This window comes from Panthera leo, chromosome A2 (assembly GCF_018350215.1).
Source record: "Panthera leo isolate Ple1 chromosome A2, P.leo_Ple1_pat1.1, whole genome shotgun sequence".
Lineage (NCBI taxonomy): Eukaryota > Metazoa > Chordata > Mammalia > Carnivora > Felidae > Panthera > Panthera leo.
In genome coordinates, this window is record NC_056680.1 from 7375896 (window position 1) to 7403893 (window position 27998).

The 27998-nt window shown below is 47.3% G+C and overlaps 3 protein-coding genes across 12 annotated transcripts in view; 1 reads left to right on the plus strand and 2 right to left on the minus strand.

The window, feature by feature from the left end:
- The window catches only part of LOC122213926 (olfactory receptor 7D4-like), a 141297-nt gene extending 134801 nt beyond the window's left edge, over nucleotides 1–6496 (minus strand). For 2 of the 4 annotated variants that reach the window (XM_042928346.1, XM_042928345.1), the window contains exon 1: nucleotides 6318–6496. The gene's annotated coding sequence lies outside the window, so the exon portion shown is untranslated. Of the gene's footprint in view, nucleotides 1–3218; nucleotides 3393–6317 lie in introns of those variants that run through there. The other 2 variants (XM_042928344.1, XM_042928343.1) reach the window with 1 other exon arrangement.
- A 7535-nt stretch (nucleotides 6497–14031) lies between these two features.
- On the minus strand, nucleotides 14032–17884 carry FBXL12 (F-box and leucine rich repeat protein 12). The gene is made up of 3 exons (XM_042928351.1): nucleotides 17562–17884; nucleotides 17372–17444; nucleotides 14032–14985 (listed from the first exon to the last, which is right to left on the minus strand). Exons 1-3 carry the CDS (start codon nucleotides 17645–17647, stop codon nucleotides 14164–14166), a joined length of 981 nt encoding a protein of 326 aa, XP_042784285.1. The 5' UTR covers nucleotides 17648–17884; the 3' UTR covers nucleotides 14032–14163.
- A 5087-nt stretch (nucleotides 17885–22971) lies between these two features.
- On the plus strand, nucleotides 22972–27888 carry UBL5 (ubiquitin like 5). Of its 7 annotated transcripts, XR_006199707.1 has the most exons (6): nucleotides 22972–23044; nucleotides 23321–23387; nucleotides 23562–23645; nucleotides 23805–23842; nucleotides 24442–24556; nucleotides 27618–27888. XR_006199707.1 is itself a non-coding variant. In XM_042928354.1 (5 exons), exons 2-5 carry the CDS (start codon nucleotides 23332–23334, stop codon nucleotides 24483–24485), a joined length of 222 nt encoding a protein of 73 aa, XP_042784288.1. In that variant the 5' UTR covers nucleotides 22972–23044; nucleotides 23321–23331; the 3' UTR covers nucleotides 24486–24608. The 7 variants fall into 7 exon arrangements, 6 of the variants coding, with proteins under 6 accessions (XP_042784288.1, XP_042784289.1, XP_042784290.1 ...); XM_042928354.1 differs by lacking the exon at nucleotides 27618–27888 and having other exon boundaries at nucleotides 24442–24608; XM_042928355.1 differs by lacking the exon at nucleotides 27618–27888 and having other exon boundaries at nucleotides 22986–23056; nucleotides 24442–24608.
- Nucleotides 27889–27998: the final 110 nt, after the last annotated feature.

Below are 27998 nucleotides of genomic sequence, written 5' to 3' on the forward strand. Positions count from 1 at the left end.
GTTAAAAACTGTTTATAATAGGTAAAAACTGGAACCAATTGAAATATACATTACATTATAGCAAGGGCCCAAATAATTATCATATATTCATACTGTGGGAAATGATTATGGTGTTTAAAACAAAAACTGATATAGATCTGAAGGTAAAGTATAAATATATTTACATAATTTATAAAATATGTATATGCAGAAAGGTATATACATGCATTAAAAATGACTGTTAGGCAGGGGTGCCTGGGTGGCTCAGTCGGTTGGGCATCCAACTTCGGCCCAGGTCATGATCTGACGGTTCGTGGGTTCGAGCTCCCTGTCAGGCTCTGTGCTGACAGCTTAGAGCTCAAGTCTGGAGCCTGCTTTGAATTCTGTATCTCCCTCTCTCTCTGCCCCTTCCCTACTCACACTCTGTCTCTGTCTCTCAAAAATAAACATTGAAAAAAAAATTTTTAATAAAAAAAAGAAAATGACTGTCAGGCAAAGGACTTGAACAGATATTTCTCCAAAGAAGGCATATAGGGGCGCCTGGGTGGCTCAGTCAGTTAAGTGTCGGACTCTTGGTTTCAGCTCAGGTCATGATCTCATGGTTTGTGAATTTGAGCCCCATGTCAGGCTCTGCACTGCCAGTGCAGAGGGGATTCTCTCTCTCCCCTCTCTCTCTGCCCCTACCCCACTTGGGCTCTCTCTCTCAAAATAAATAAATAAACATTAAAATAAAGACATACATATGGTCAATAAGCACATAAGATGTTCAACATCATTAATCATCAGGGAAATGCAAATCAAACCCATAAGGAAATGCTACTTCATATCTATTAGGATAGCTATTAGCAAAAAAATAAAAATAGGGGCACCTGGGTGGCTCAGTCAGTTAAGCGTACAACTTCAGCTCAGGTCATGATCTCACGGTCTGTGGGTTTGAGCCTTGTGTCAGGCTCTGTGTTGACAGCTTGAAGCCTGGAGCCTGCTTCAGATTCTATGTCTCCCTCTCTCTCTGCCCCTCCCCCGCTCATGCGTGTGTGTGTGTGTGTGTGTGTGTGTGTGTGTGTGTGTGTGTCTCTCTCTCTCTCTCTCTCTCTCAAAAATATACACACACCAAAAAAAAACTTTAATAGAAAATAAATAAATAAAAATGTTTTTAAATGTTTTAAATGTTTAAAAAAAAAAATACTCATTGCTGATGGTAATGTGAAATGGTACAGCCACTGTAGAGAATAGTGTTGTGGTTCCTCAAAAAGCTTAACATCGAATTACCATATGATCCAGTAATTCCACTTCTGAGTATATATCCAAAAGGACTGAAAGCAGAAACTTGAAGAGATATTTGTAAACCAATGTTCGTAGCGGCATGATTCACAAAAGCCAAAAGGTGGACAACCCAAATGAACAGAAAAACAAAATGTATACACTTAAGGTTGAATAATGTTATAGTTATATTTATATATTATATAAAATTCTTGTGTAAATAAATGTAAGTACATAGAATATATATTTATATATTACATCTATATTAAATATAAGTTCATTTTACAATATAAATTATAAAATATATACAAAATGTAAATATACAAAAATGTAAAATATGCAAAATACGTAACTATATAATATGAAATATATAAAAATATAACAAGATATAAAATATGCAAAATATAAACATATATAAACTATGTCTATAATAAATATATAAATATAGTATTATTCAACCTTACAAAGGAATAAAATCCTGATACATGCTACAACATGCGTGTATTTTAGAACATTATGCTAAGTGAAATAATCTAGACACAAAAGAACGATATTGCACGATTCCACTTATATGAGGTACCAACAATAGTCCAGTTTAGAGAGAAAGAAAATAGAATAGAGATTACCAGGGGCTGGGAGTTAGGGTTACGGTAAGTTTTGTTTTGTTTTTTTTTTTAATTTTTTAAAAATGTTTTTATTTATTTCTGAGACAGAGAGTGAGTGGGGAAGGGGCAGAGAGAGAGGGAGACACAGAATCTGAAACAGGCTCTGAGTTGTCAGCACAGAGCCTGACGCGGGGCTCGAACTCACGGACTGTGAGATCATGACCTGAGCTGAAGTCCGACGCTTCACCGACTGAGCCACCCAGGCGCCCCATGGGGAGTTATTTCTTTTCAATGAGAACAGTTTCATTTGGGGAAAATGAAAAAGTTTTGAAGATGCGTGGTGGTAACGGTCGCACAATAATGTGATTGTACTTAACGCCAATGAACAGTACCCTCAAGAAAGGTTAAAGGGAAATTTTTATGATATGTACATTTGACCACAATAAAAAAAAAAAAAAGAAAAATGACGGCAAGGCCACACTGCCATCAGTAACACTGGAGGCCTACAAAGCAGGACATTGTATTTTATGTGCACTTGGCAGGGAGAGTGTGAAGGGAACCGTTAACATTCTTACTATAGTTTCTGAATTATTTGAATGTTAACAAAAACAACATACCCATGCATCACTTGTGTAATCAAGAAAAACAGTCAAGCGCAAACAAACATAATGCACGTAGCTGAGGCGTCACCTCTGCACACAGCTAATCTCACGGATCAGAGTCACTTTTGCCTTCTTTCCAACCAAGGGAAGAGCTTTTTAAATCAAGAGTCTATATGGAAACCAGTTTGACAGTAAATTTCATAATTAAAAAAATAAATTAAAAAAAATAAATAATAAAAATAAAAACTAAAAGTGTAAAAAAAAAAAAAAGCCTCTGTTGACAGCAGTCCACTCTTTTATGGCAAAAAATAAAAAAAGAGTCTACACTCTTCCCAGGGGAGCCTGGATGGCTCAGTCCCTTTAAGCGCTGGACTCCTGCCTTAGGCTCAGGTCATGATCTCACGGCTCCTGAGTTCAAGCCCCGCATCAGGCTCTCTGCCCGCTTCCCCCCACGTCCGCACAGACGCGCGCGCTCTCGCTCTCTCTCTATCTCAACTAAACAAACTTAAAAAAAAATACAAAACCTTTAAAAAAATAAAAAATAAAACTCGACCGCGAGGGCAGGCCCTTGGAGGAGAGGTATAGCTGATGTGCGAAGTACAGAAGTGAATAACTTTAACTGTAAGGCTTGTTACTTACATTTTCACTTACTTCATTTCATTTTCTTCATTACACTGTTTTATTGACCCTCACGCTAGAATCCTGAGAAAGCATTTTCCCAAATGAATTTATCAAACGTAATTCCCCAAAATTAAGTTTAAGATATTCTCACCTCAGCAATTCTCACAAAAGCCACAAGTGAAATTCTCCCGTCTAACGAAGGCAGAAGGGGACACCCTGGAAGTAGATTTCACCAACACCTCTCACTCCCGCCCCAACCGACACCCCCAGTTCAGAAGGTCGGAAGGACCCCGAGAAGCGACCAACGTCCGTTGACCTCCACGCTCGCGAGACCCAGCCCCTGCCGGGGCGCGCGGCCGCGTACTCAGTCCCCGCCCCCCCGCCAGGGCCCCGCCCCCACCGAGACCACGCCCTCGCCGGCCACGCACCCCACAGAGGCCCGCCTCCGAGAGGCCCCGTTTGCCCACCCTGACCAAGACCCCGCCTTCCGCGAGCCTCGCATCCTCGCCGTAGTCAAGACCCACTCCCCAGAGGCCCTTCTCCCAGCTCTAGCTCCGACCTCGCACCTGCAGCCGCCCTTCTGTGCCGCAGGCAAATAAAGAGAAAAACCGTAAAGGGAAGTTGGCCGCTGCTCAGGTCCCAAGCACTCCACTTCCGGTCTCGGGGCTTAAAGGTGGAAGGAAGGCTCCGGCAGGACTTAGCGGCGCCGAGGCCGAGGGCACGGACTTCGGCGCGGGACCAGAACGGTACAGAGTCGGTTGGACCGAGCCTCGCGCCCACCTCGGACCAGTCAGGCAGCTCCCAATCAAAAAATGCTGTTCTCTGAGTTCTTGCAGCGGGGTTCAAGGATGTACTAAGCTTGGAGGTGCTTTGTTATGAAGCAGTTGATACCTGATACATCCTTTTCACTATTCTTTAAAAACTTCTTTGCCCCTTCTCAGAGGTTTTTGGTATTACCTTTGAACTTGTGGTACATTTCTGTAGTAGTCTTGGGACCGTTGGCCTTATGTTTTAAATCTTTCCGTTTTTATATGGCAAATAGTGAAGCATTTTTAGACTCATTAAGTATGAACATGTTTAGATCTTTTATATATTTCACTTGCTGGTTTTTGTGTGGTCACCATCACTTTTTGTTTTTACTTAAGTTTTTATGTGTTTAAGTAATCTCTACACACAACGTGGGGTTTTGAACTCAGGAACCCAAGATCAGGAGTCGCATGCTCTTGTGACTGAGCCAGCCAAATGCCCCAACCATCACTTCCCTTGATAATGCTTTTCCTTTCATTTATTCAAGTCATGCCTTCACAGAACTCTTTTTTCAACTGGGGAGGAAGGCAGATGGTAAAACAAACATACAAGAAAACATTTCCTATGTGAGTGCCACATTGGAATGTACTATTTCTAGTATGTTTACAAACTGAATCCTGTGGAGATTCATTCAATCATTTCTTTTTAAACCTCTTAAAAAGGGGCTCCTGGGTGGCTCTGTTAAGAGTCTGACTTTGGGGGCGCCTGGGTGGCTCAGTCGGTTAAGCGTCCAACTTCCGCTCAGGTCATGATCTGGCGGTTCATGAGTTCAAGCCGGTTCGTGAGTTCAAGCCCTGCGTCGGGCTCTGTGCTGACAGCTCAGAGCCTGGAGCCGGTTTCAGATTCTGTGTCTCCCTCTCTCTCTCTGACCCTCCCCCATTCATGCTCTGTCTCTGTCTCAAAAATAAATAAATGTTAAAAAAAAAAATTAAAAAAAAAAGAGTCTGACTTTGGCTCAGGTCATGATCTTACCATCCATGAGCTCAAGCCCCATGTAAGGCTCTGTGCTGAGAGCTCAGAGCCTGGATCCTCCTTCAGATTTTGTCTCTCCCTCTCTCTTTGCCCTGCCCTCTCTCCCCAAAATAATAAACATTAAATTTTTTAAAATAAGAAATACCAAAAAAAAAAAAAGTTGACCTTAAAAATTATTTTACTAGCAAAATATAGGTTTATTCAAGAATGGCCAACAATTACAATTTGGGACAAGCAAACAATGGCAAAAACCATAGTATAGCCCAACAAAGTAGAGGAATGTTATTTCATGGAAAAGAGTAAATTGGGAGGGGTTGTTTTGAATCAGTCTGACTGACAGACAAAAGCAAGAGTTGAGAGTGATGAGGAGTTTCCCATCTGCTGAGTTGCCTGGGTAGTCAATTTCTTGCATGAGACACAATGTACATCATTCCCTGTTGGGGCTTGTGACAGTTCTTCCTGTAGTTAACATGGAGTAGTAGAGTTAGACCTATCCCTTCTGGCCTCCTGACTCCATTTTAGTGAGGTTTCCCTTTATTTTCACAACAGGAAACAAATTTATAGTTTAAATTTTATTTTATTTTTTAAGATTTTATTTATCATTAAAGATTTTATTTTTAAGTAATCTCTATACCCAACATGGGGCTCAAACTCACAACCCCAAGATCAAGAGTTGCATGTTACACAAACTGAGCCAGCCAAGTGCCCCCTATAGTTTAAATTTTTAAGAACTTTTGGGGTGCCTGGGTGGCTCTGTCAGTTAAGCGTCCAACTTCAGCTTAGGTCATGATCCCACTGTTCATGGGTTAAAACCCCCGCACTGGGCTCTGTGCTGACAGCTCAGAGCCTGGAGCCTGCTTCCAATTCTGTGTCTTCCGGTCTCTCTGCCCACCCCCCCCCCCCCCCCGCCCCCGCGCTCGCTCTCTCTCTCTCTCAAAAAGTTAAATAAACCTTAAATAGAATCATATATACACTGGAGCAAGGCTTCTTTTCATACAACATGTTTTTAAGATCATCCATGCTCATGTCCTTTTAAAAGTTCTCATTAAAGGGCAAGGGGCACTAAGGAGGACATTTGTTGGCATGAGCTCTGGGTGTTATATGTAAGTGATGAATCACTCAATTCTAGTTCGGAAATCATTATTACACTACATGTTAACCAACTTGGATGTAAATTTAAAAAAAATTTATTAACAGTTTTTTTCAAGTAAAAATTAAAATAAAAGTTCTCTTTTAAAAAGAAAAGAAAAGCCCTTTTCCTATATACCACTATACTTTTGGGTTATAACATCAGCCTAGTGCTTGGGGCAAAGGAGCAGCGGGGAGATGGAAGGAGCAGCAGATGAGAAAACTGAGGTCCAGAGTCATCTGGACCCATTACTTCCACCACAACACAGCAACCCGGGCCCCGCCGGCCGGGAAGAGCGGTGGATCCGGAAGTCTCTCGGGAAACGCGCCGCAAGGGACTGACCGGACCTGCCCTTTGGCCCCGGATCTTTCGAGCCAGACCCTCCAGGCGACACCAGAGCTGGGCGCTCCCATATGCCCCAGAAGCGATGCAGCCTGCGGCGGCGCCCGGCTGACAGACACTTCTGCTTCCGGTTTCGTGAGCCGAGATGGCGCGGGTCGCCAGGGCTCCCGCCCAGCGGGGTCGGAGGAGGGCAGAGCTTGAAGAAGCCAGCGGGCAGGCAAGGGTCTTAAATCCGCCCAGCCAGGAAGGAGTAGGAGGATTAGCGGGCGGGGCAGGGGCGGGGACAGTGCCTGGGGGCGTGGCTTGGCCTGAGACAAGTCCTTGGGGGCGTGGCGGGAGGGGGGGTGAAGACCAATCCTAGAAGGCGGGGCTTGAGGGTAGTGCGTTGTGGGCAGGGCTAAGGGGGCTTCCGGTCTCAGGGGGCGGAAACCGGATGAGGACCAGGTGTGAGGGCAGGGCTTGGGCGGACCTCACTCTCAGTGAGCCCGTCCTCAGGATCCCCGTCGTCAGGATCCCCAATAAAAGCTTTTTTTGCTTCTTTTGTCATTCCTTCCGAGACTCTGTGACAGAACACCAGGTTTACAAAAGTATCTGTCAGTCCACAAAGTGGATCACACCTCCATTCATCCCGTTCCTTCCTTAGGGCCTTAAAGTTTTTAAATTTTCTTCTTCAGTGGGTTGTATCTTTCAGTTAGGTTCACTCCTAGACACTATATATATACATTTAATTTTTTGTTTCATTTCCCACTTGATTGTTTTGGGGGAGTTCTGAGAGATGGGGGACGTGCTCTGACTTAAGTCACAAGTGTAAATAAGAGTATCCAGCCCATACAGTAGATGCCCGACAAGTATACATTCCTTCCATTTTCCCTATTTATGAAGGGTGACGAGGTGTATAAATACTACCAACGTCTCCTAATTCCTATATTGTGAGGGTACAATTATCTACGTGGCAAATCCGGTGACGTGCTGCCATCTTCTGGTGATTGAGGGTATTACACTCTATCTCAAGTAGCTCTTAAAACCAACTATAAAACTTTACTTCCCTATTGGAAAGGTTTGTGAAAACGAATAAAAGGAAACCTCATTTAGAATGGAGTTGGGAGACCAGCAGGGAGAGCTTTCATGCCCAGCGCTAGTCAATTGTAGGTCCAACAGGAAGAGAGGGACCTTGTAAGTAAGTACTCCTTTAGTATCCCAGCAAGAGGAAGGAAGCTTTTTCCTCCCCCAGCAACAGCTCAGTCAATGAGAAGCCACTATACTTCAAACTCCCAATTTATTCCAATGCACTTTTAATTTATAAAAGCCCCTCCCCACTCCCCCTTTTTCCTCTATAAAAAGAGCTACCTTCCTTTACTGTGGGGACTTACCTATGGTTTTGCCATGGTTTGCCTGGGCCTGGGGTTGCAAATTTTTGCTGTTCCTAAATAAGCCCATCTTTTGCTGATAAAATAACCGCCAGTTTTGTTTTTAAGGGCAACAGTTCTCACATTAAATGTTGATTTATTTATTTCTGAGAGAGAGACAGAGAGAGCAGGGGAAGGGCAGAGAGAGAGTAAGAGAGAATCCCAAGCAGGATCCGTGCTGTCGGTGCAGAGCCTCTCCTGGGACTCCATCCCACCAACAGAGAGATGGTGACCTGAGCCAAAATCAAGAGTCGGTCGCTTAACCAAGGGAGCCAGCCAGACACCCCAACAGTTCTCACTTTGAAAAGCATTTTCCCTTCCCACTATACCTTTGGTTATAAGATCTGCCTGGTGTTTGAGGTAAAGAGAAAGAATAGTTTGACAGATGAGAAAACTAAGGCCCAGAACCATGTACACCCCCCAGCCATCTGGTTGGAGGAATTCAGGGAATGAGTGTGAGTTTCTGGAGAATGAACAAGTGCAAAGGTCCTGAGGTAGGAGAGGTTTGGCCTTTAAAACAACAGCAGAGGGGCACCTGGGTATTTCAGTCAGTTAACCATCCGACTCTTGATTATGGCTTAGGTCATGATCTCACAGTTTCTGAGTTCGAGTCCTGCATCAGGCTCTGTACTGACAGTGCAGACCCTGCTTGGGATTCATTCTCCCTCTCTCTCTCTCTCTCTCTCTCTCTCTCTCTCTCTCTCTCTCTTTCTCTCCCTCAAAGTAAATAAATAAACTTTTAAAAAGTAGGCAACATCAGAAGTCCAGTGTCTAAAATGTTTGAAGTGAGTCGGGCAGGTTGGAGACTAATTGGAAGTGAAGTCAGATCCTACAAGGCCATCTGAGCAACTCTAAGAATTGTGGGTGTTACCTTGAGAGCAATGGAGGAGCCCCTGAAGAGTTTTGAGTTCCAGGAGCAACATGACCTGATGTCTATTTTTAAAATTCTCTTTGGGGCACCTGGGTGGCTCAGCTGGTTGAGTGTCAGACTTCGGCTCAGGTCATGATCTCGCGGTTCGTGAGTTCGAGCCCCGCGTCGGGCTCTGTGCTGACAGCTCAGAGCCTGGAACCTGCTTCGGATTCTGTGTCTCCCTCTCTCTCTGCCCCTCCCCCATTCATGCTCTGTCTCTCTCTCCTTCAAAAATAAACATTTAAAAAACTTTAAATCAATAAAATAAAATTCTCTTCGTCTTTTGTGTGACTCTAGGGAAGAAAAGATAGAATCAGCGAGGACCATTAGAAAGTTAAGGCAATAATCCCAGTGACAGATGGAGATGGCTGGACAAAGGTGGCTGGGGAGAATGGAGGGAGTGGGATCCACTCTGGTGCTAAAATTAAGGCAGAGCCAATGGCTATCTGCTGATGGATTTGTGCAGTTTTAGAGCAAAGAGTCAAAAATGACCCAAGGGATTTTTGTTTCTTTATCATTGTGAAAAATAATTCTGGACATTGGTAAAGAGACTTCATTCAAAAGGGTTATTGAAAAAGGGAGAAAAGGAAGGGCGGGGTGCCTGGGTGGTCAGTTGGTTAAGCATCCAACTTCGGCTCAGGTCATGATCTCACAGTTCATGAGTTCGTACTCCTCCCTTGCGTTTTGTCTCTCTCCCTCTCTCTCTCTCTCTCTCAAAATAAACATTAAAAAAAAATTTTTTTAATGTCTTTGATTTTTCTCCAAACTCCCAATAGTAGACAAAATTCTAGAAGGCTACCTCAAACTTCTCACAGTGATTTCCTCTGGGGCCTGGGATTAGAAAGAGGTACCCTTTCTGTACTCTTAAAATTCTTCACAGGCATATATTATTTTTTATATCAGAAAAATTATTTTAACAAGATATATGTGCTTTAACACAAATATCCATCAAAGGTGAATGGGTAACAAATTATGCTATTATAGTCACATGATGGAAATACTACTCAGGAACAAAGTTTTGATTCCTACAAGAGCTTGGATAAATCCTAAAATCATCATAATGAGTAAAAGACAAGATACACATGTGTCAAAACTCATCAAATTATGCACCTAAATATGTGCTGTTTATTGCTATGAATTATACCTCAGTAGAGCTATGCAAAAATTTATTTATTTTTTTAAAATATCTTTATTATTTTTGAGACAGAGAGAGACAGGGCATGAGCAGGGGAGGGGCAGAGAGAGAGGGGCACAGAGAATCCTAAGCAAGCTCCAGGCTCTGAGCTGTCAGCACAGAGCCCGACGCGGGGCCCGAACTCACGAACCGTGAGATCATGACCTAGGCCGAAGTCGGACACTTAACCAACTGAGCCACCCAGGCACCCCAAGCTATGCAAAAATTTATATGTCTAGTCTTTGTCTCTTGATGGGGCACAACTGTTGGGCCAGGCTTTTAGAACTGCTACCTATCAGCTAGGCAGTTTTGCCTAATGGTTAGGATGTAGGATAAGATTACTCAGTTCTGCTACTTCTCTAGTTGTGTGACTTTGGGTAACTTAACTTCTCTGTGCCTCAGTTTCCTCCTCTGTACCTTCCTCACTGGGCTGCTGGTAAAAGTCCATGCATGAAGGACTGAGCATAGTACCTGACACAAAATAGACACTCGAGAAATGTTAGTTCTTGCGATTGCCCTTTACTTCCAATGGAGGGTGTATTCATCCTGTTTTTAATTTTCTATATTTTGTGATGCTTTGACACCTTAGGGCCTTGCAAACCTGGCTCAGGACCACCCCTCTGAGGGTTGGGTAATTCCTAGAGATAGGAAACAACTTGCTTTTGAGCACACTTTCATATGCAAACCAGCCAATCCAACTACCTCTGTTATCTCACTCCTAACACAGCAAGCCAATATTTCCTCTGCCCTAAATCACGCCAGGGCCAAGTAACAGACAACTAGGAATGGCCTCTAGAGCCTAGAGCCCACCAAAATTATTCAAAGTAGTCAATTCTAAGCTTGTTCAGCTTGCCTACCCTGCCTCGCCTATTTCTTCCTGCAAAAACCATAATAAAGGCGCATGCCTGTGCTTTCCTCCTACTTCTCCTGCCTCCTACAGACCCCATTATGGTTTTTGCCCATAATGGCTCTGTGAGACATTCCCCTCCTCTTGGGAATCACAAGTACTGTACCTTTTAGGAAAGAATCTGCCACTCAAAGCCTTGCTGGTTATGGATAATGCCCCTCCTCATCCTCCAGGCTTCGAGGATGACTTACTAGAGGAATTCAAGTTCATTAAGGTCAAGTTCCTTCCTCCCAACACCACTCCAGTCCTCCAGCCCATGGATCAGCAGGTTGTTGCGAACTTTAAAAAGCTTTACACTAAAGCACTATTTCAGCGATGCTTCGAGGTGGCCCAAGGAACAAACCTTACCCTCCAAGAGTTTTGGAAAAATCATTTCCACATCGTGAACTGCCTCAAGATCATCGACAGAGCCTGGGATGGGATCACCAAGAGAACCCTCAATTCTGCTTGGAGAAAACTGTGGCCTGATTGTGTTCTTAGATATGACTTAGAGGGGCTTGCTCATGAACAGGAGCCACCGGTGGTCGATGAAATTGTGTCCTTGGGGAAGACCAAGGGGGGGACTGGAGGTGAATGAGGATGTCATTCAAGAGCTGGTGCAGGAACATGGCCAGGAGCTGACCACTGATGGCTGATGGATCCGCATCGCAAGCAACAGCAAGAGGTTATGGATGAGATCTCGTTTGCAGAGGAGGAGGTGGAGGAAAAGGCGGAGGAATCCCTCACCCCAAATGAGATTAGGGAGACGTGTAAAATGTGGGAAACAGTGCAAGATTTTGTAGAAAAGCACCACCCGAATAAGGCTGTAGCAGTGCGAGCGAGGAATCTGCTTAATGACAATGCGATGCCACATCTCGGCGAAATCCTCAGAAGGAGGCAAAAGCAAGTGTCATTGGCTAAGTTCCTTGTTAAAGTTGCACAAGAAAGAGATTCCATGGAGCCAAGAGCAGTGATTCCGTTAGTGATAGTGAAAGTCGGTCGTCCTACACAATCACCCTCCTCTCTCTTGTCTCCCTCACACCAGCCGTGAAGGTTTTCAAAGGTAAGTGCAGGTTAATTTATTTATTTATATTTTGCATTTTCTTTACTATTTTGTATTATATTACAGTATTGTAATCATTTTTATATAAATATTTTTGGGTTGTGGAATGAATCATCTGAGTTTCCATTCTTCTGGGGAAATTCGCTTTGATATACAAGTGCTTTGGATTACAAGCATGTTTCCAGAACAAACTGTGCTCGCAAACCAAGGTTTTACTGTAATCAAGTTTTCTTCCAAAGACACTTGTCTCCGTGTCGATCGCCGTACGTGATTTTTGAAAAAAGATTTTTTTATGTTTATTTATTTTTGAGAGAAGGAGGCAGAGCATGAGTGGGGGAGGCGCAGAGAGAGAGGGAGGCACAGAATCTGAAGCAGGCTCCTGGCTCTGAGCTGTGAGCACAGAGCCCGACGCCGAGTTTGAACCCGCGAACCATGAGATCCTGACCTGAGTTGAAGTTGGCCACTCAACTCACTGAGCCACCCGGGCGTCCCCACCATATGTGATTAAAACAGATCTCAGGTACATTTCATAACAGAGGGCATCCTCAAGCCCCTGGCCCCTGGTCACGAAGGCGGTGGTCAGGCTCTGCCATAACCCTACCAGCCCTCCGAGCTAAGCCCAGAAAGGGGTCACTGAAATCGGGTGAGACCGGGAGAAAGACACCTCTTCAGTACCAGTGCCCCAGCCTGGAACAATCCAGTCCCCCAGGTGCCCTGCCCTGGCGCTGCCAGATTTGATCAGCACGGGACAGGTAGACACTCACCGTGGCCACACTGGATGAGCACTCATACCATAGTCCTCAGGTGGCCAGATGGAGAATTTCTCCTCCACCCCCTAGCGGGAAAGCATGAGAGAGACACCAGGTCCTCTGAGAAGTGAGCTTGGAACACGGAACCAAGGGTATCAGTTCAACCCCATCTTCTCTTCTGGCTCTGGCCCATCACGGAGCAGGCAAGCTGGGCCAGTGGGCAGGTGGTGATCCTGTCACGTTCGTACACGCCCTCCTCCCCAGCTCGGGTCAGAAGCGACACTCCTCTCCTGATCACTATCGGCCTGCCACCTGCATCTTTCAAGTGGCTCAGACTCAACGGGCAGGAAAAGGAGTTGCTGCTTTCTGAACCCCTAAAGCCTGTGCCACCTGTGGGGACCCTCCAACCTCACCCCATCAGCTGACTTCGCTTCCTATTGCTCACCTCTTCTTCCCTCAGCCACGCAGATCTTCTTCCTGATCTTGAAAGAGGTCAAACTCATCCCTATGTCAGCCAGTGTCTTGGCCGCCTTCTTCCCCCCGCACTTCCCAGAGGGGGTTCCTCCTCACCCCTCAGGTCTCCAAACTTGACAGGCTTGCCCCACCCACTCCACCAGGCACAGGCACCTCCATCATGTGAGCCTACTTCAAAACCGTCTCAGTCTCAGGGCGCCCGGGTGGCTCAGTCGGCGAAGCGTCCGACTTCGGCTCAGGTTGTGATCTTGCGGTCTGGGATTTTGGGCCCCGCGTCGGGCGCTGTGCTGACAGCTCAGCTCCAGGCTCCAGGAGCCTGCTTCGAATTCTGTCTCCCTCTTTCTCTGCCCCTCATCTGCTCACACGCTGTCTCTCTCTCTCTCTCAAAAATAAACATTAAAAAAATTTTTTTAATTGTCCCAGTCTTTAAAACCATCCCATCAATGTGTTCACCTGCAGGTCGACCCTGCCATCTGCTCAGGTCTTGTTTTGTTCACTGCTGCAGCCCCAGGGCTTCGACCAGTGCTTGCAAAATAGTGGGCAGGCAAGAAACGTTTGTTGAATGAATAAACCAAATGCTTTTGGGGAAAAAAAAAATTATTTTTCTTTAATAGCAAAATAATATATATATTGTGGAAAAATTTGAAAACATAGAATACCAAAATACCGAAAGTACAACTGAGAACCTTCACTGACACTTTCAATCGTCAAAGCAGAAGTCTTCCTGGGCTTTCTCATCGCATCCCTCGTGTATCAATGGTGTGTCAGCGTGGGGGTGCACATGCATAGGTAGTCTTGCCAGGCCTCCTAAAGGGGCCCTGGCCCCTCAGCTCCCCCTAACTCTTAACCCCACCCTGCTGCATCCATTCTGTTCCTGAGAATGACCCATCGTCGAGGACCTTTTTGGCCCAGGGGCTGGTAAAGAGTAAGGCTTCGCGACATAACCATGAGGTAGCTATGATCTTCCCCACTTCCAGATGTGGGGATAGGCCCTCCGAGAAGCTGGCTGATGTCACAGAGGCCAAACAACTGGCAAACAGGGATTCCAACTGTCCGGAGGCCCCAAGGCCTTCGTTCTACCTTGTGGCTTTGGGCTCTCTCAACCTGGTTACGGGCCCTCTGCAAGGTGCTGTCCAGAGGGTCTGGGGCTCACCCATGAGAGCCAACATGGATGGGTGGTGCAGTCACATCCACCAGTCCATGGACTCTTTGGGGCAGGCCCTGACGATGACCATACAGTGGGGCAGCCCCTTACACAGGATCCTCTCGGCCTCCTGATCCTCCCACCCCAGCCCCTGCAGCTCAAGGACCCTGAGCTTGGGCATGGCGAGGCAGGAAGAGAGGATTTCAGCCGGGGAAGGCATTTCTGGGGTGATGAGAGGGCCCAGCAAGCACAGACTCTCCAGGGCTGGCATGCCCTCCAAGACGGACAGGCCGGGGGCAGAGAGGCCCCTCACGGTCAGCCGGATCTTCCGCACATCTCGGAGGTGGCGACTGACGGCCAGGAGGGTGCTGTCAGCTGAGAGGGTGCAGCCCAGCACCTCCAGCCTCTGCAGGTAGCCCAGCTCCTGGAGGCCCGCATCCAGCCCCGTCTCGGTCACGCGGTAGGTACCGCCCAGCACCAGCGACCGCAGGGCGCGGAAGCGCGTCAGGCCCTGCAGGTGCTCATCACGGAAGGCAGGGACCCGGTCCAGCACGATGCACTCGAGCAAGGGCAGCACGGTGGGGTCCTGCTCCTTGAGGAGCCAGGCCATGGAGATCTCGCAGCTGTGCAGCTCCAGGGTCCTCAGGGTGCAGGGCAGGCTGGTGATGGGCACCATGCTCAGGTCAGCCACGTGCAGGCAGAGACGCTTCAGGTTAGGGCACTTCTGGCCCAGGGCCCTCATCAAGGCGGGGGACAGCCGGGGGGCCTGGGAGCCTGAGAACAGGTAGCCGCCCACCCGCAGGGAACGGAGCCGAGATGCCATGTAGCGGCGAAGGAGGTGCCACATGACTTTAGGCCGCATCTGTAAGAGCCAGAGGCGGGGGTGACAGGGTGAGAGATACAGAGAATATCCCAAGGCCCCTGCCTGCCTGGAGACGGACCAGCCCCAGCTGGGGCACTAGTGCTCCCCTGGGCTTCTGCCCGACCCCCGCCAGCCTCACCTCACCGTGCACCTCCCCAGGAGTAACAGGCCAAGTGAACCCCATCGTTTTGACTTCTAGGTTTGAACAAAAGCACTGAGAGAAAAGGGAAGATCATAACAGATCTGTCTTCAGCAACAGAGTGGGGTCTTTGTAAGTAAGAAAGCAGAACAAGTCACCAGCATTTATCCCTTTCTTCGTGGCCACTGCCACTAGGAATAAGCAACACAAAGCCCAACTGAAAAAGGCTACAACTGTCCAGAGTAAATTAAAGTCATCTTAAAAATAATAATAGGGGCATCTAGGTGGCTCAGTCGGTTCAGCGTCCAACTTCAGCTCAGGTCATGATCTCACAGTTCGTGAGTTCAAGCCCCACATTCGGCTCTGTGCTGACAGCTTGAAGCCTAGAGCCTGATTCAGATTCTGTGTCTCCCTCTCTCTGCCCCTCCCCTGCTCTCTCTCTCTCTCTTTCAAAAATAAATAAGCATAAAAAAATTAAAAAAATAATAACAAAAATCACAACCTAGTAATGGTGAAAACTGCAAAACTTAACCCCAGGAAGTTAATTACTGCAAAACAAACAAAATGTAAGTGGAAGCACCTTGCATTTCATTGTATGTACATTTAACCTTTTTTTAAAAAGACGGTAGGGGTGCCTGGGTGGCTCCATTGAGTGTCCACTTCAGCTCAGGTCATGGTCTCACAGTTCATCGGTTTGAGCCCCACGTCAGCCTCTGTGCTGATAGCAAGAATGGAGCCTGCTTTGGATTCTCTCTCTGCCCCTCCCCTGCTTGCGCTCTCTCCCTCAAAAAATAAACATAAAACAAAACAAGAAAGAAGAGAGAAAAAAGAAACTGCATAGTGTAAAATTTGTGCATAGCATAAAACCTGAGGGGCTGTTAGAAAATCAGAATCTGGGGCCCCACCCAGCTCACTGAATCAGAATCAGCATTTTATTATTTTCTTAAATTATTTTTTAAGATTTTTATTTTTAAGTAATCTCTACACCCAACATGGGGCTTGAACTCACAATCCCGAGATCAAGAGTCACATACTCTACTGAATCAGCCAGCCAGGTGCCCCAGAATCAGCACTTTAACAAGATCTTTAGGTGATTCATATACACGGTGAAGTTTGACACTATTTTATAACACTGTTTGTGAGAGTAAAAAGTTGGAAATAACCTAAAGGTCTGTCAACAGGAAAACAGGTAAACAAATTGTGGTATATTCACCTAACAAGTTGAAAGGAATGAGCTAGATTTACATGTGTCAAAAGCAATGTTGTGTAAATAAAGCCATCGGTGGATATATAATAAATAGCATTTAATTACCTAGACAGAACAGCATTATTTCAACTTTAGAAACACATTAACAAAATTGTATATTGCTTATGGGTAGTCACACAGGAAGTAAATAAAAACATGAAAGGAATACTACAAATCCATTTTATAATAGTGGTTACCTCTGAGAAGGGTTTCAAAAAATGCAATGAATACATCTATAAATGATGTATGCATATGCATATACATAAGTCTTTGCATGTATGTCTCACACGATCTGCAGCAAAAATGACCAAAAGTTTGGGGCGCCTGTGTGGCACAGTCCTTTAAGCATTGGACTCTTGATTTCAGCTTAGGTCATGATCCCACATTGGTGGGTTTGAGCCCCAGGTTGGGCTCCACGCTCAGAGTGCAGAGCCTGCTTGGAATTCTCTCTCCCTCTCTCTCCCTCTGCTCCTCCCCTGCTCGCTCTGTTCTGTCTCTCAAACTAAATAAACTTAAAAAAAAAAAAAAAGACTAAAGGTTAAAATGGGTTAAATCTAGGTGGTAAGTACATAGTTGTTTCAGATTATCCTCTATACATTTCTCTGTATATTTGAAATAGTTCATAAGAAAACAAGAAAAATACAATGCAAATGGGAAAACGTGGAAAAGGTTCAGTTGCAATACTCAGTAAATAAATTCTGGAAATTAAGTTGAATCTGGAGAATGATTTCTCCAGAAAAACTCATTAATAGCTAATGTAATCAAGAGGCATTTGTCATAGGCTCACCGTACGCCAGACACTGCTCTAAGCTCCCTGAACGAACTTGGCTATTCTCATTTTGGAAATGGGGAAACAGGCCAGGAGGTCACCGAAGGGCAGCTAAGGGACGCTGCCGGGATGCACCCTGGACTGCCAAGCTCGAACGCTAGGGTGCAAGGAGTGGTCTTTGCGGCCCAGAGACCCCACCGCGGCCCATGCCCGCCAGGTCGACCCCGTGTACCGTGTACAGAGTCAGGTCGACGTGTCGCCAGAGCCACCGGTCGTCCACCAGCCTCTTCCAGCGGTGACAAACCCTGGGGGGAGGGGACCCGCCGTTAAAAAACTAACCGCGGCCCCCTGGGGACCGGATTCGCATCTCCGGGTGCTCCCCCCGCCCGGCTCTTCCCCCCACCCGCGGGGCGGGGCCGCACCTGGAGATGCGAATTCGATCCCGGACCGGGAGGTAAGAGAAGATCTCTAACAGGACTGAGTCCGGCAGGTCCGCCAAAGTCGCCATGATCCCGCCGACACGCACTTCCGCTTGTGGCTGTAAGGGGACTCACGATCTCACCCTCCGGGGGCCAGCAGGCGGCGGGTGGCTGGGGGTGCCTGCAAGGCGGAGGCCGCCGCCTCCAGCAGCCGGCGGAGAGTTTCAGCTTTTCTCTCGCGGGGACAGGGTTGGGCCCCGGCGACAGACCCGCCCACTATCTGGATGGAGCGCAGGGGACACGCTGGGAACCAGGCCTGAGCCCGGAAGGCGTGGCTGAGGCGGTGACGCACCCGGAGGCGGGGTCAAGGGCGAGGACAAGGCTGTGGGCGGGGCTGAGGTTAGGGCAGAGCCCGGAGGCTTGACCGGGCAGTGACTAGGGACCCGAGGGCAAGCCTGGTGGGGTGACGGGAGACCCAGGGATGAGCTAGGGGCTGGAACTAAACCACGGAGCGGGATTAAGGGCGGGAACAAGGCTCGAGGCGGGGCTGGGGACTGGGATCCAGCCTGGAAAAAGTGGCTCGGTTGTTGACTGGCGGCCCCGGGTGGGCGTTAAGTGCGGTGACAGGCCCGGAGCGCGGCGAGTCTTCGGAGCGCCGGGCTTACAGACCCCAAGGCCAAGCCCGGAAGGCGTGCTCAAGCATTGGGGCGCCTTGACCGCGGGGTTGGGGCGGGACGACCAGCGGCTGGCCTAAAGGAGAGCGAGGCCCTAACTTGTTTTTAAACCTAGTAATGCTTTTTGATGCCTATGAACATGAATAAATTTGTAGAACTGAAACAGCTTGTTAAAGGGTGTGTTCAATTTTTCGTTCTGATTGATAGTGCTAAGTTGTTCTCCACAGAGGGGGAGTTGACACTCCCACCAACTGCATATCATTCACTTCTAAAACATTCATTTTGGGAGCACCTGGGTGACTCAGTAAATGGGCATCTGACTTCGGCTCGGCTCATGGTCTCGCAGTGCGTGAGTCCAAGCTCCGGGTGGGGCTCTGCGCTGACAGCTCAGAGCCTGGAACCTGCTTCAGATTGTCTCCTCTCCCTCTCTCTCTGCTCTTCCCCCACTCTCACTCTGTCTCTCTCTCAAAAATAAAAACATAAATTTTTTTTTTAATTTGTTTTTGAGAGCGTGCTTGTGTGGGGGCGGGGCAGAGAGAAAGAATCTCAAGCAGGCTCCAAGCCCAGCATGTTGCCGGGATGCCTGGCTTCATCCCACAAGGTGAGTTCATGACCTGAGTGGAAATCAAGAGTCAGATGTTTAACCAACTGAGCCCCCCAGGCGCCCCTGGGATTATGTTTTATTATTTTTTTTAATTTATTTATTTTGAGAGAGAGAGAGTGCATGCACATAAGAAAGAGCAGGGGAGAAGCAGAGAGCAAGGGAGAGAGAGAATCCCAAGCAGGCTCTGTGCTGTCAGAAGAGAGTCCAACACGGGGCTCAGTCTCACAAACCTTGAGATCATGAGCTGAGCCGAAATCAAGAGTCCGATGTTTAACCAACTGAACCACCCAAGTGCCCCCTTTAATACTTTAAGCAATCGCTACACCCAATGTGGGTCCTAAATTTACAACCTGGAGATACATTTTAAATTTTGTAATTTTAAGTAGGTTCCATGCCTAACATGGGGCTTGAACTCACGACTCTGAGATCAAGAGTCACATGCTCTACCGAATGAGCCAGCCAGGTGACCCATATCACTCTTTTTTTTTTTTTTTTTAAGATTTTATTTTCAGGTAATCGCTACACCAAACGTGGGACTTGAAACCATAACCGCGAGATCAAGGGTCACATGCTCCACTGATTGAGCCAGTCAGGTACCCCATCACTCATTTTTAAACTTTTTTTTCCTAACATTTATTCATTTTTGAGAGACAGAGAGAGACACAGTGCGAGTGGAGGAGGAGCAGAGAGAGAGGGGGACACAGAATCTGAAGCAGGTTCCAGGCTCCGAGCTGTCCGCACAGAGTCCACTGTGGGGCTCGAACTCACGGACCAGACCGTGAGATTATGACCTGAGCCGAAGTCAGATGTTTAACTGACTGAGCGACCCAGGCGCCCCTCACTCATTTTTAAATTAGCAATTCATAAGGGCAGTGAATTTCATTCAAACATTCCTGTATTGAGGAGTATTCAAGTTGTTCCAGATTTGTTACCACAGACAATATCGGAGCTAGGCGTTATTTTATATACGTATGTACGTGTACACATATATCCCATGTTTTTATTTTTATTGGATAAATAACCAGGAGCTGGTTTGATGGGTCAAAGGGGCATGTGAAATTTAATTTTGAGGTTTTGCTAAATCACATCCCCAAGAGCCTATAATGGCAATAAATGTTTTCAATACATACACACAGGTGCAGAAATTGGAGATGTTGAAAACTGTTTAAAAAAAATTTTTTTTAATGTTTGTTTATTTTTGAGAGAAACAGAGACAGAATGCGAGTGGGTTAGGGGCAGAGAGAGAGGGAGACACAGAATCCTAAGCAGGCTGCAGGCTCTGAGCTGTCAGCACAGAGCCCAACACGGGGCTTGAACCCCTGAGCTAAGAGATCATGACCTGAGCTGTGAGATCATGATATGAGCCGCGGTTGGTCACTCAGTCACTCAACCGACTGAGCCACCCAGACGCCCCATTGAAAACTGTTTTAAAAAGGAATGCATGGGGCACTTAGGTGGTGAGTCCGTTAAGCACTGACTTCGGCTCAGGTCATATTTCGGTTCATGAGTTCGAGCCCCTTGTCAGGCTCCACTCTGATGGCACCAAGCCTGCTTGGATCCTCGATCTTTCCTCTCTTTCTCCCTTCCCCTACTCACGCTTTCTTGCTTTCAAAATAAACTTAAAAAAAATTTTTTTTTAAATGCAAAATAGGGGCTCCTGGATGGTTCAGTTGGAAGAGCATGTGACTCTCAATCTCAGGGTCTTGAGTCTGAGCCCTAAAATGGGTGTAGAGATTACTAAAAATAAACGTTTTTAATGTTTATTTTGGGGAAGGGGGAGAGAGTGCACAAGCAGCGTGCGCATCCACAAGCGGGGGAGGCTCAGAGAAAGAGGGAGATAGAGAACCTTAAGTGGGTCTGTGCTGACAGCAGAGAGCCCTATGTGGGGCTCGAACTCATGAACCATGAGATCAAGACTCGAGCCAAAGTTGGACGCTTAACTGACTGAGCCACCCAGGCACCCCTAAATATAAATAACTTTAAAAAATACATAAATAAACATTAAAAATTTTTAAAACATGCAAAACTTATTAAGATGTAAATATTAAATGTGTGTAATTTTGCCTATCAACTGTAATTCAGTAAAGTTAAAAAATAATACATCTCTATGCTCACACTTATCCATAAATAAATACAAAGTATGGGGCACCTGGGTGGCTCAGTCGGTTGAGCATCTGACTTCGGCTCAGGTCATGATCTCGCGGTCTGTGAGTTCAAGCCCCGCGTCGGGCTCTGTGCTGACAGCTCAGAGCCTGGAGCCTGCTTCAGATTCTGTGTCTCCTTCTCTCTCTACCCCTCCCCTGCTCATGCTCTATCTCTCAAAAATAAACATTAAAAAAAAAAAGGACACAAATGCTTAGACAGCATTGTTCATAGTAGCAAAAATTAAAATTAAAAAAATGCACACATGATTTATGTGTCTTTTTTTTTAAATGTTTATTTTTGGGGTGCCTGGGTGGCTCAGTCGGTTAAGCGTCTGACTTCGGCTCAGGTCATGATCTTGCGGTCTGTGGGTTTGAGCCCCGTGTCGGGCTCTGTGCTGACAGCTCAGAGCCTGGAGCCTGTTTCAGATTCTGTCTCCCTCTTTCTCTGACCCTCCCCTGTTCATGCGCTCTGTCTCAAAAATAAATAAATGTTAAAAAAAATTTAAAAAAATAAAATAAAATGTTTAGTTTTGAAGTTTATTTTTGAAATTTGTCCCCATGCGGAACCTCAAGATCATGACCTGAGCCTAAGTCAAAAGCTTAACCGACTGAGCCACCCAGGTGCCCCTTGTGTAAATTCGTAAAGGACTGTCAGAGGCTGGTCCAAGACCCATTCTTACTACAATCCCAGGCTGGGAATTGCTATCCCCTTTCCATAGATGAGGAAGATAAGAATAAGTGTGGGTAACTGTATTCCTTGAGATCATACGTGTAATATAAAGCGGTAATATTGAGGTTTTGACTCATCTAAATCCAAAGCCTGTGTCTCCAATCTCAGTAAGTTTTCCATTCAGAGTCCCTCCCCTCTCAAGCGCACTCAGAAGGGCTCTCAGAGGAATGACAGGTCAAAGTTCTGAGCAGAAAGGCCCCTGAACTTAGTGTTTGTGGTAGGACCTCCTGGGCCAGCTCCCTACACCAGCTCAGCCCCAAACAGGGTCACAGAGCATCTGCCCTTTCCACAGAATGACCTCTCATGTCTCCCACCTAATCTCATAGCCCAGTTTGAGAAGGTGGATTGGGCAAATCAGAAGTGGTGGCTCATTTTCAGGGCGAATGCCTCCAGGGTCACCAAACTGGGAAAATCCTGTCTGCCGAGAAAGAACGGTTGACCAGTTCCATTGGCAGCTGTTTGCTCGAACTCAGAGAAGGGTACCCCCTGTCCCACCAGCTCTGGGGAATCAGACCAGTCCAGGGGCTTCTTCGGGACTGAAAGGCAAGGCTGAGATCTGGTACAAAGTGCTCTCTGCAGGGCGGGAGCGTCCTTTCTTGAAGACACAAACGTGGGTGGTTTTGCCCTTGTGCCGTTTTCAGTTTACTTGCCGGTGTTGACAGGCTGGCGTGCAACCTGGACTCCATTCTAAGTGCTGGCGTCCAGGACGAGATCAGGCGGCGTTTCTGCTTACTGACTGCGGTCTGCGCCCAGGTGTCTTGGAGGGGTGGGGTGGGAGGGGGGCGCTCAGGCGCGATAGCCAAACGGAGGGGTGAGCGAAGAGGCCGGAGGAGGTGACTGCATGACTGGACCCAGGCTCCCCATAGCCCCGAAGCTGCAATTGAGAGGCTTCGTCGGGCTCAAAAACGGGAGGTCACTACCCCCACGGGATGTCCCCGGAGCCCCCTCGCCCGCCCCATGTTCCTACCAGAAGCCACACAAGACGGCGTCTCCCCACATCTAAGGGGCCCCAACCGAAGGCTTCCAGCGGGCTGGGCGCCGGCCCCCGACCTCTGGCTTTCCTTCCACGCCCCTTCCCCGACCAGGCACGGGCCGGGACGCCGACTGGGCCCCACGCACCCACGGCAGGCGCCCCCTACCCAGCCTTGGGACCCTGCACCGCTCCTGGGAACCGCAAACCCACCCTGGGCCTGGGACCGGAAAGAAGTCGTAGGGATGTTGAGCAGGGAGCACGGACCTACGCTTCCGGTTGCTCACTTCCGCTTCCGACTCTGACCGGGGTTCCGCCTTCGAGAGAGGGGATTGTGGCGTCGGCGGATTCCAAGCGTTTCGAGGTCAGGGGCCAGGTAGAGAGGTCCGCAGTCGGGGAAAGCTGGTGGGACCCGGCCATCAAGGGTCTGTGCCCCTGCGAGAGGCGAGGCTGGGCCTTCGGGCGACCTGAAGAGGGGAGGCGCGGCTCCCTGGGGTCCGCGGTCCTGAGACTGGGAGGCCCGGGAGGACACGGATCTGGGAGGTTGAGGGGTGAACATAGAGCCCAAACCCGGGGTCTTGGGTCCTGGGAGACCCCTGAAGCCCTGACTCTGCTGCCTTCCACCCCGCGCCCTGTGTAGCTCCAGACAGGATGATCGAGGTTGTTTGCAACGACCGTCTTGGGAAGAAGGTCCGCGTTAAGTGCAAGTATCCACCGGCGGCCGAGAGGCAGTGGTTCCTGGGGCACCTCAGTCTGTGTTGTAGGGGGACTTTCCTGGGGGAGGGGGCTGATGGGGTCCTGGTAGAGTGCATTCAGCCCTGGAATGTCCTCTTCCACGTTCTACCTCCCCCTTCCATTTTCCTTAACTCCTCTGCGCCCAGCACTGATGACACCATCGGGGACCTTAAGAAGCTAATCGCAGCCCAAACTGGCACCCGTTGGAACAAGATCGTCCTGAAGAAGTGGTAAGTACAGTGGTAGAGCTGGGCGCTGGACAGGATCAGTCCAGAGGTTTGGGTTCCAGAGCCCTGCAGGCAGCCCTTTGCTTAGGCAGGGCTTCCTCGGCTTGCCTCTAGTATGAAAAGCCACCTCAGGCTTCTGTCTAAAAGGTTTCTATCCCACAGGTACACGATTTTTAAGGACCATGTGTCCCTGGGGGACTGTATCCTTTGTGTGACTTCTTGAGGAAGGGTCTGCATACCCAACTTGGTTCTCTTTGTTCCGTGCTGGAGTCTGTGTGCAATTGTGCGCATAAAATGTTTAACTTAGTGCGCAGCACATGGTAAGCATTTCGAAAATGGGAGCCATGTAATTATTTTGTTGGGGGAGGAGGGTGGGTGGTGAAATATTTTGACTTGGCTTAGAAGACACTTGAAGGTCAACATGTTTCTTACTGAACTCTACCTGAGTGTGGACAGGAGGCCAGGATGGAGTGAGACTCAGGCATGTCTGTTGTGCAAAAGGAGCATCAACTTTTCTTTCTTTCTCTTTCTTTCTTTCTTTCTTTCTTTCTTTCTTTCTTTCTTTCTTTCTTTCTTTCTTTCCTTCCTTCCTTCCTTCCTTCCTTCCTTCCTTCCTTCCCTCTTTCCTTCTTTCTGTCTGTCTTAAATGGTTTGGATTCTTTCCAAATCAAAATGACCCGGTTCAAAATGCCTTCCTTGGGCCTGGGTGGAGCCCTCAGGCCACCCTGACCCACCTGTGCAAGATGAGGGGGGTGGAGCTGGAACCCACAGTGAGAATTCCTTAACACCTTCACTTCAGATGAAATCCACGATGGGATGAACCTGGAGCTTTATTACCAATAGAGCAGAATTCCTTCCTGCTGACCATCCTCCCCTCCTGTTTCCTCTCTGCTCCCACCCTCATCCCCACACTGGTATGGATGCTTGTTTTTAAAAACTCCTGTTAATAAAATATTAGAAGTTGCATCATTGTTGTCCTCTTTGAGCGAGGCCTTATCTAACATGGGGAGGGTTGACATCTGGTTGTCACTCTGCTTTCTATGCAGCTGCTCATTGAGAGTTCAGGATCAACTGGGTGTGACCCAACCCGCAGCTCTGGGTTTTGCCATGGGTCTGTGAAAGAGGTCGTGGGATTATCGTCATCCTAATAGATTAGCGAGTGTCTGGGTAAGGACACTAGATGTAGTAGTAAGGAGTACGGGTTCCGGATTGAGACCAACCATGGTTGGAATCCTGGCTCTGCCACCAAGAGTGATCCTGAGCAGAGTAGTTAACTTCTCGAAGCCTTCATTTCCTTATCCAAACTGGAACTGAGAGTGTTTACTTCATTGTGAAATGTAGATGAGCTAAAGCAGGGTTAAGCATCCACAGGTCCTGAACTTTTGAAATCCCAGAGGCCAGAGTGTGGCAGGGGCTGAACTTTGGTCATTAGTGGTGGGATTTGGGGAAGTCCGCCTCTTCGATTCGAGGTGTCCTGCTCTAAAAAGGAGCACCATGATGGCACTCACGTCTCAGAGGCAGTGCAGTTAAAGTAGCGGGATGTCTGGCACAAAGTGTTTTCACCTGTCTCCAGCCTTCCCCCAGGTATGAGTAGACAGGACACCAAACACCCCATCTGTGTTCCCTGGGCCACAGATCCCAGGTCGATGTTGGCCCTTCCCCAGAGCTGCATTCTGGGTCCTTTTTCAGGAGCTTCACCCAGAAACTTGCCCTGTCCCTTTTCCCCACTCTTACTGACCTGGGTGATTTTCTGCAGTACGTTAACATGTTCGAGTCTAGCCTACTGCTCCTCCCCTCCCCCTAAATTCCACCCAGTCTTCTGCCTCCTCCCTTCATTTCATTACCAAGCTTCTTGGGCGGTGGACCTGCCAGCCGCCTGGTTTTGCTGGCCTGTAGTTCATGGAGGATGATCTCGCCTTGGTCTCCATTAGACACCTCCCTACCTGCCTTCTTGGCTTCCCTTCTTAGGACTCCCCTCCCTCCTGACATCAGAAATAACTATTTCCTGGGGCACCTGGGTAGCTCAGTCGATTAAGCATCTGACCCTTGATTTTGGCCCCGTGTTGGGATTCTTTCCCTCCCCCCTCCCCCCGGCCACACGCACTCTCAAAAATCAATAAACAACAACACATTTCTGTTTCCTGATACCTTGTTCTTCCTACTCTTAGAGTTGTCTCTCCCCATATTTGTTTATTTAGAAACATGGGGCGCCTGGGTGGCGCAGTCGGTTAAGCGTCCGACTTCAGCCAGGTCACGATCTCGCGGTCCGTGAGTTCGAGCCCTGCGTCAGGCTCTGGGCTGATGGCTCGGAGCCTGGAGCCTGTTTCCGATTCTGTGTCTCCCTCTCTCTCTGCCCCTCCCCCGTTCATGCTCTGTCTCTCTCTGTCCCAAAAAAAATAAATAAAAAACGTTGAAAAAAAAAATTTAGAAACAAACCTCAGTTGCCTGGGTGGCTCTGTCGGTTAAGCGTCTGACTTCAGCCTAGGTCATTATCTTGCCAGTCCTGAGTTCGAGCCCAGCCTCCAGCTCCATGCTGACAGCTCAGAGCCTGGAACCTGTTTCAGATTCTGTGTCTCCCTCTCTCTCTCTGCTCCTTCCCCACTCACACACACACACACTCTCTCTCTCTCTCTCAAAAATAAATAAACATTAAAAAAAAAAAAAAAACCCAATAAGGTTTTTAAACATAATCAGTCTTTGACAAGGTGGTTGTTTGTTAATTTCAAATCAGCTAGAAAAGTACAAGCTGAAAATAAAACCCTTCTAGCCCCATTCTCTCTCCTGAGGTCAGGTCTTTTCCAATGCATTTATAGAAACTTCCAATTTTATTTTTAAAAGATGACTGCTGGGGCGCCTGGGTGGCTCAGTCGGTTAAGCGTCCGACTTCAGCTCAGGTCACGATCTCACGGTCCGTGAGTTTGAGCCCCGCGTCGGGCTCTGGGCTGACGGCTCAGAGCCTGGAGCCTGTTTTGGATTCTGTGTCTCCCTCTCTCTCTGACCCTCCCCCGTTCATGCTCTGTCTCTCTCTGTCTCAAAAATAAATAAACGTTAAAAAAAAAAAATTAAAAAAAATAAAAGATGACTGCTGAGGGGCGCCTGGGTGGCTCAGTCGGTTAAGTGTCTGACATTAGCTCAGGTCATGATCTCATGGCCTGTGGGTTTGAGCCCTGCATCGGGCTCTGTGCTGACAGCTCAGATCCTGCAGCCTGCTTCAGATTCTGTGTCTCCCTTTCTCTCTGCCCTCTCCCACTTGTGTTCTGTCTCTGTCTCTCTCTCAAAAGATAAACATTAAGAAAAAATTTTAAAAAATTGATAGCTAAAAGATGACTGCTGATATTTGCTTGTAAAAACAATCCAAATGTTTTGTTAAAAATTAAGGTTTTTTTAACATATTATTATTGAGAGAGACAGAGCATGAGCATGGGAGGGACAAAGAGAGGGAGAGACACAGAATCCGAAGCGGGCTCCAGCCTCTGGGCTGTCTGCACAGAGCCTGACACAGGGCTCGAACTCACAAACCACAAGATCGTGACCTGAGTCGAAGTCAGACACTTAACCCACTGAGCCACCCAAGCACCCCTAAGTTTCTTATTTCTCAACAGCACCCCTCCCGCCAGTAACAATTGTTAACATATTTAAATGAATCCAGAAATCTGAAATACAACCTGTAGTTTTTATACAATTGGGATAATTATGTGTTCTGTGATATACACTCTTCAGTGCTTTATTTTTTTGTTAAGTAGGCTCTACACCCAACGTGGTATTCAAACCCATGACCCCGAGATCAAGTCACATGCTCCACTGACCGAGCCAGTTAGACACCCCAGTAGCATTGTTTTTTATGCTTTAGTTTTCACCTTTCTATATAAATTATCTCATTCTTCATTAGTTGTTTTTTTTTTGTTTGTTTTTGTTTTTGTTTTTTGTTTTTTTTTTACTGATACTTGCTTGTTTTCCTTTTTTTTACACAAAAAGGCAGTAGGAGGGATTTGTGATGATGGAACTCCCCTGTCTGGAACTGTGGATGCAGGACTTTGCATTTGTCACTCAAGATGTAGGAGGAAAGATGGAATGCAGCCTGTATTATAAATGAATCACATGACTACACCTAAAGGGGTGAGGAGAAAGGAGCTGACCCAAACAACTTCGGAAAAAGCATTTTGACTGGATACTGTAAGGCTAAAGACAAAAACAATTATACACAAACACTGTACTCTAGTTAAATAAATTCCTCACAGCATTGTGACTGAGCAATTCTGGAACGACTTTTGTACATACATAAACACAGGGTGGAACAGAGGGGTAAATAAATATATTGTAGATAGTGAAAGCCAGATTTCTCACTGCTGGAGAAAG

Bases quoted from the DNA above. Each gene is read 5' to 3' on its own strand.
- FBXL12 (XM_042928351.1), bottom strand. From the start codon at position 17,647: ATGGCGACTTTGGCGGACCTGCCGGACTCAGTCCTGTTAGAGATCTTC. The intron at 17,445-17,561 runs GTGCGGCCCCGC...CCCTCCCCCCAG, and splicing joins GATCGAATTCGCATCTCCAG to GGTTTGTCACCGCTGGAAGA. The intron at 14,986-17,371 runs GTACACGGGGTC...TGGCTCTTACAG, and splicing joins TCGACCTGACTCTGTACACG to ATGCGGCCTAAAGTCATGTG.
- UBL5 (XM_042928354.1), top strand. From the start codon at position 23,332: ATGATCGAGGTTGTTTGCAACGACCGTCTTGGGAAGAAGGTCCGCGTT. The intron at 23,646-23,804 runs GTAAGTACAGTG...TCTATCCCACAG, and splicing joins AAGATCGTCCTGAAGAAGTG to GTACACGATTTTTAAGGACC. The intron at 23,843-24,441 runs GTATCCTTTGTG...CCTTCACTTCAG, and splicing joins CCATGTGTCCCTGGGGGACT to ATGAAATCCACGATGGGATG.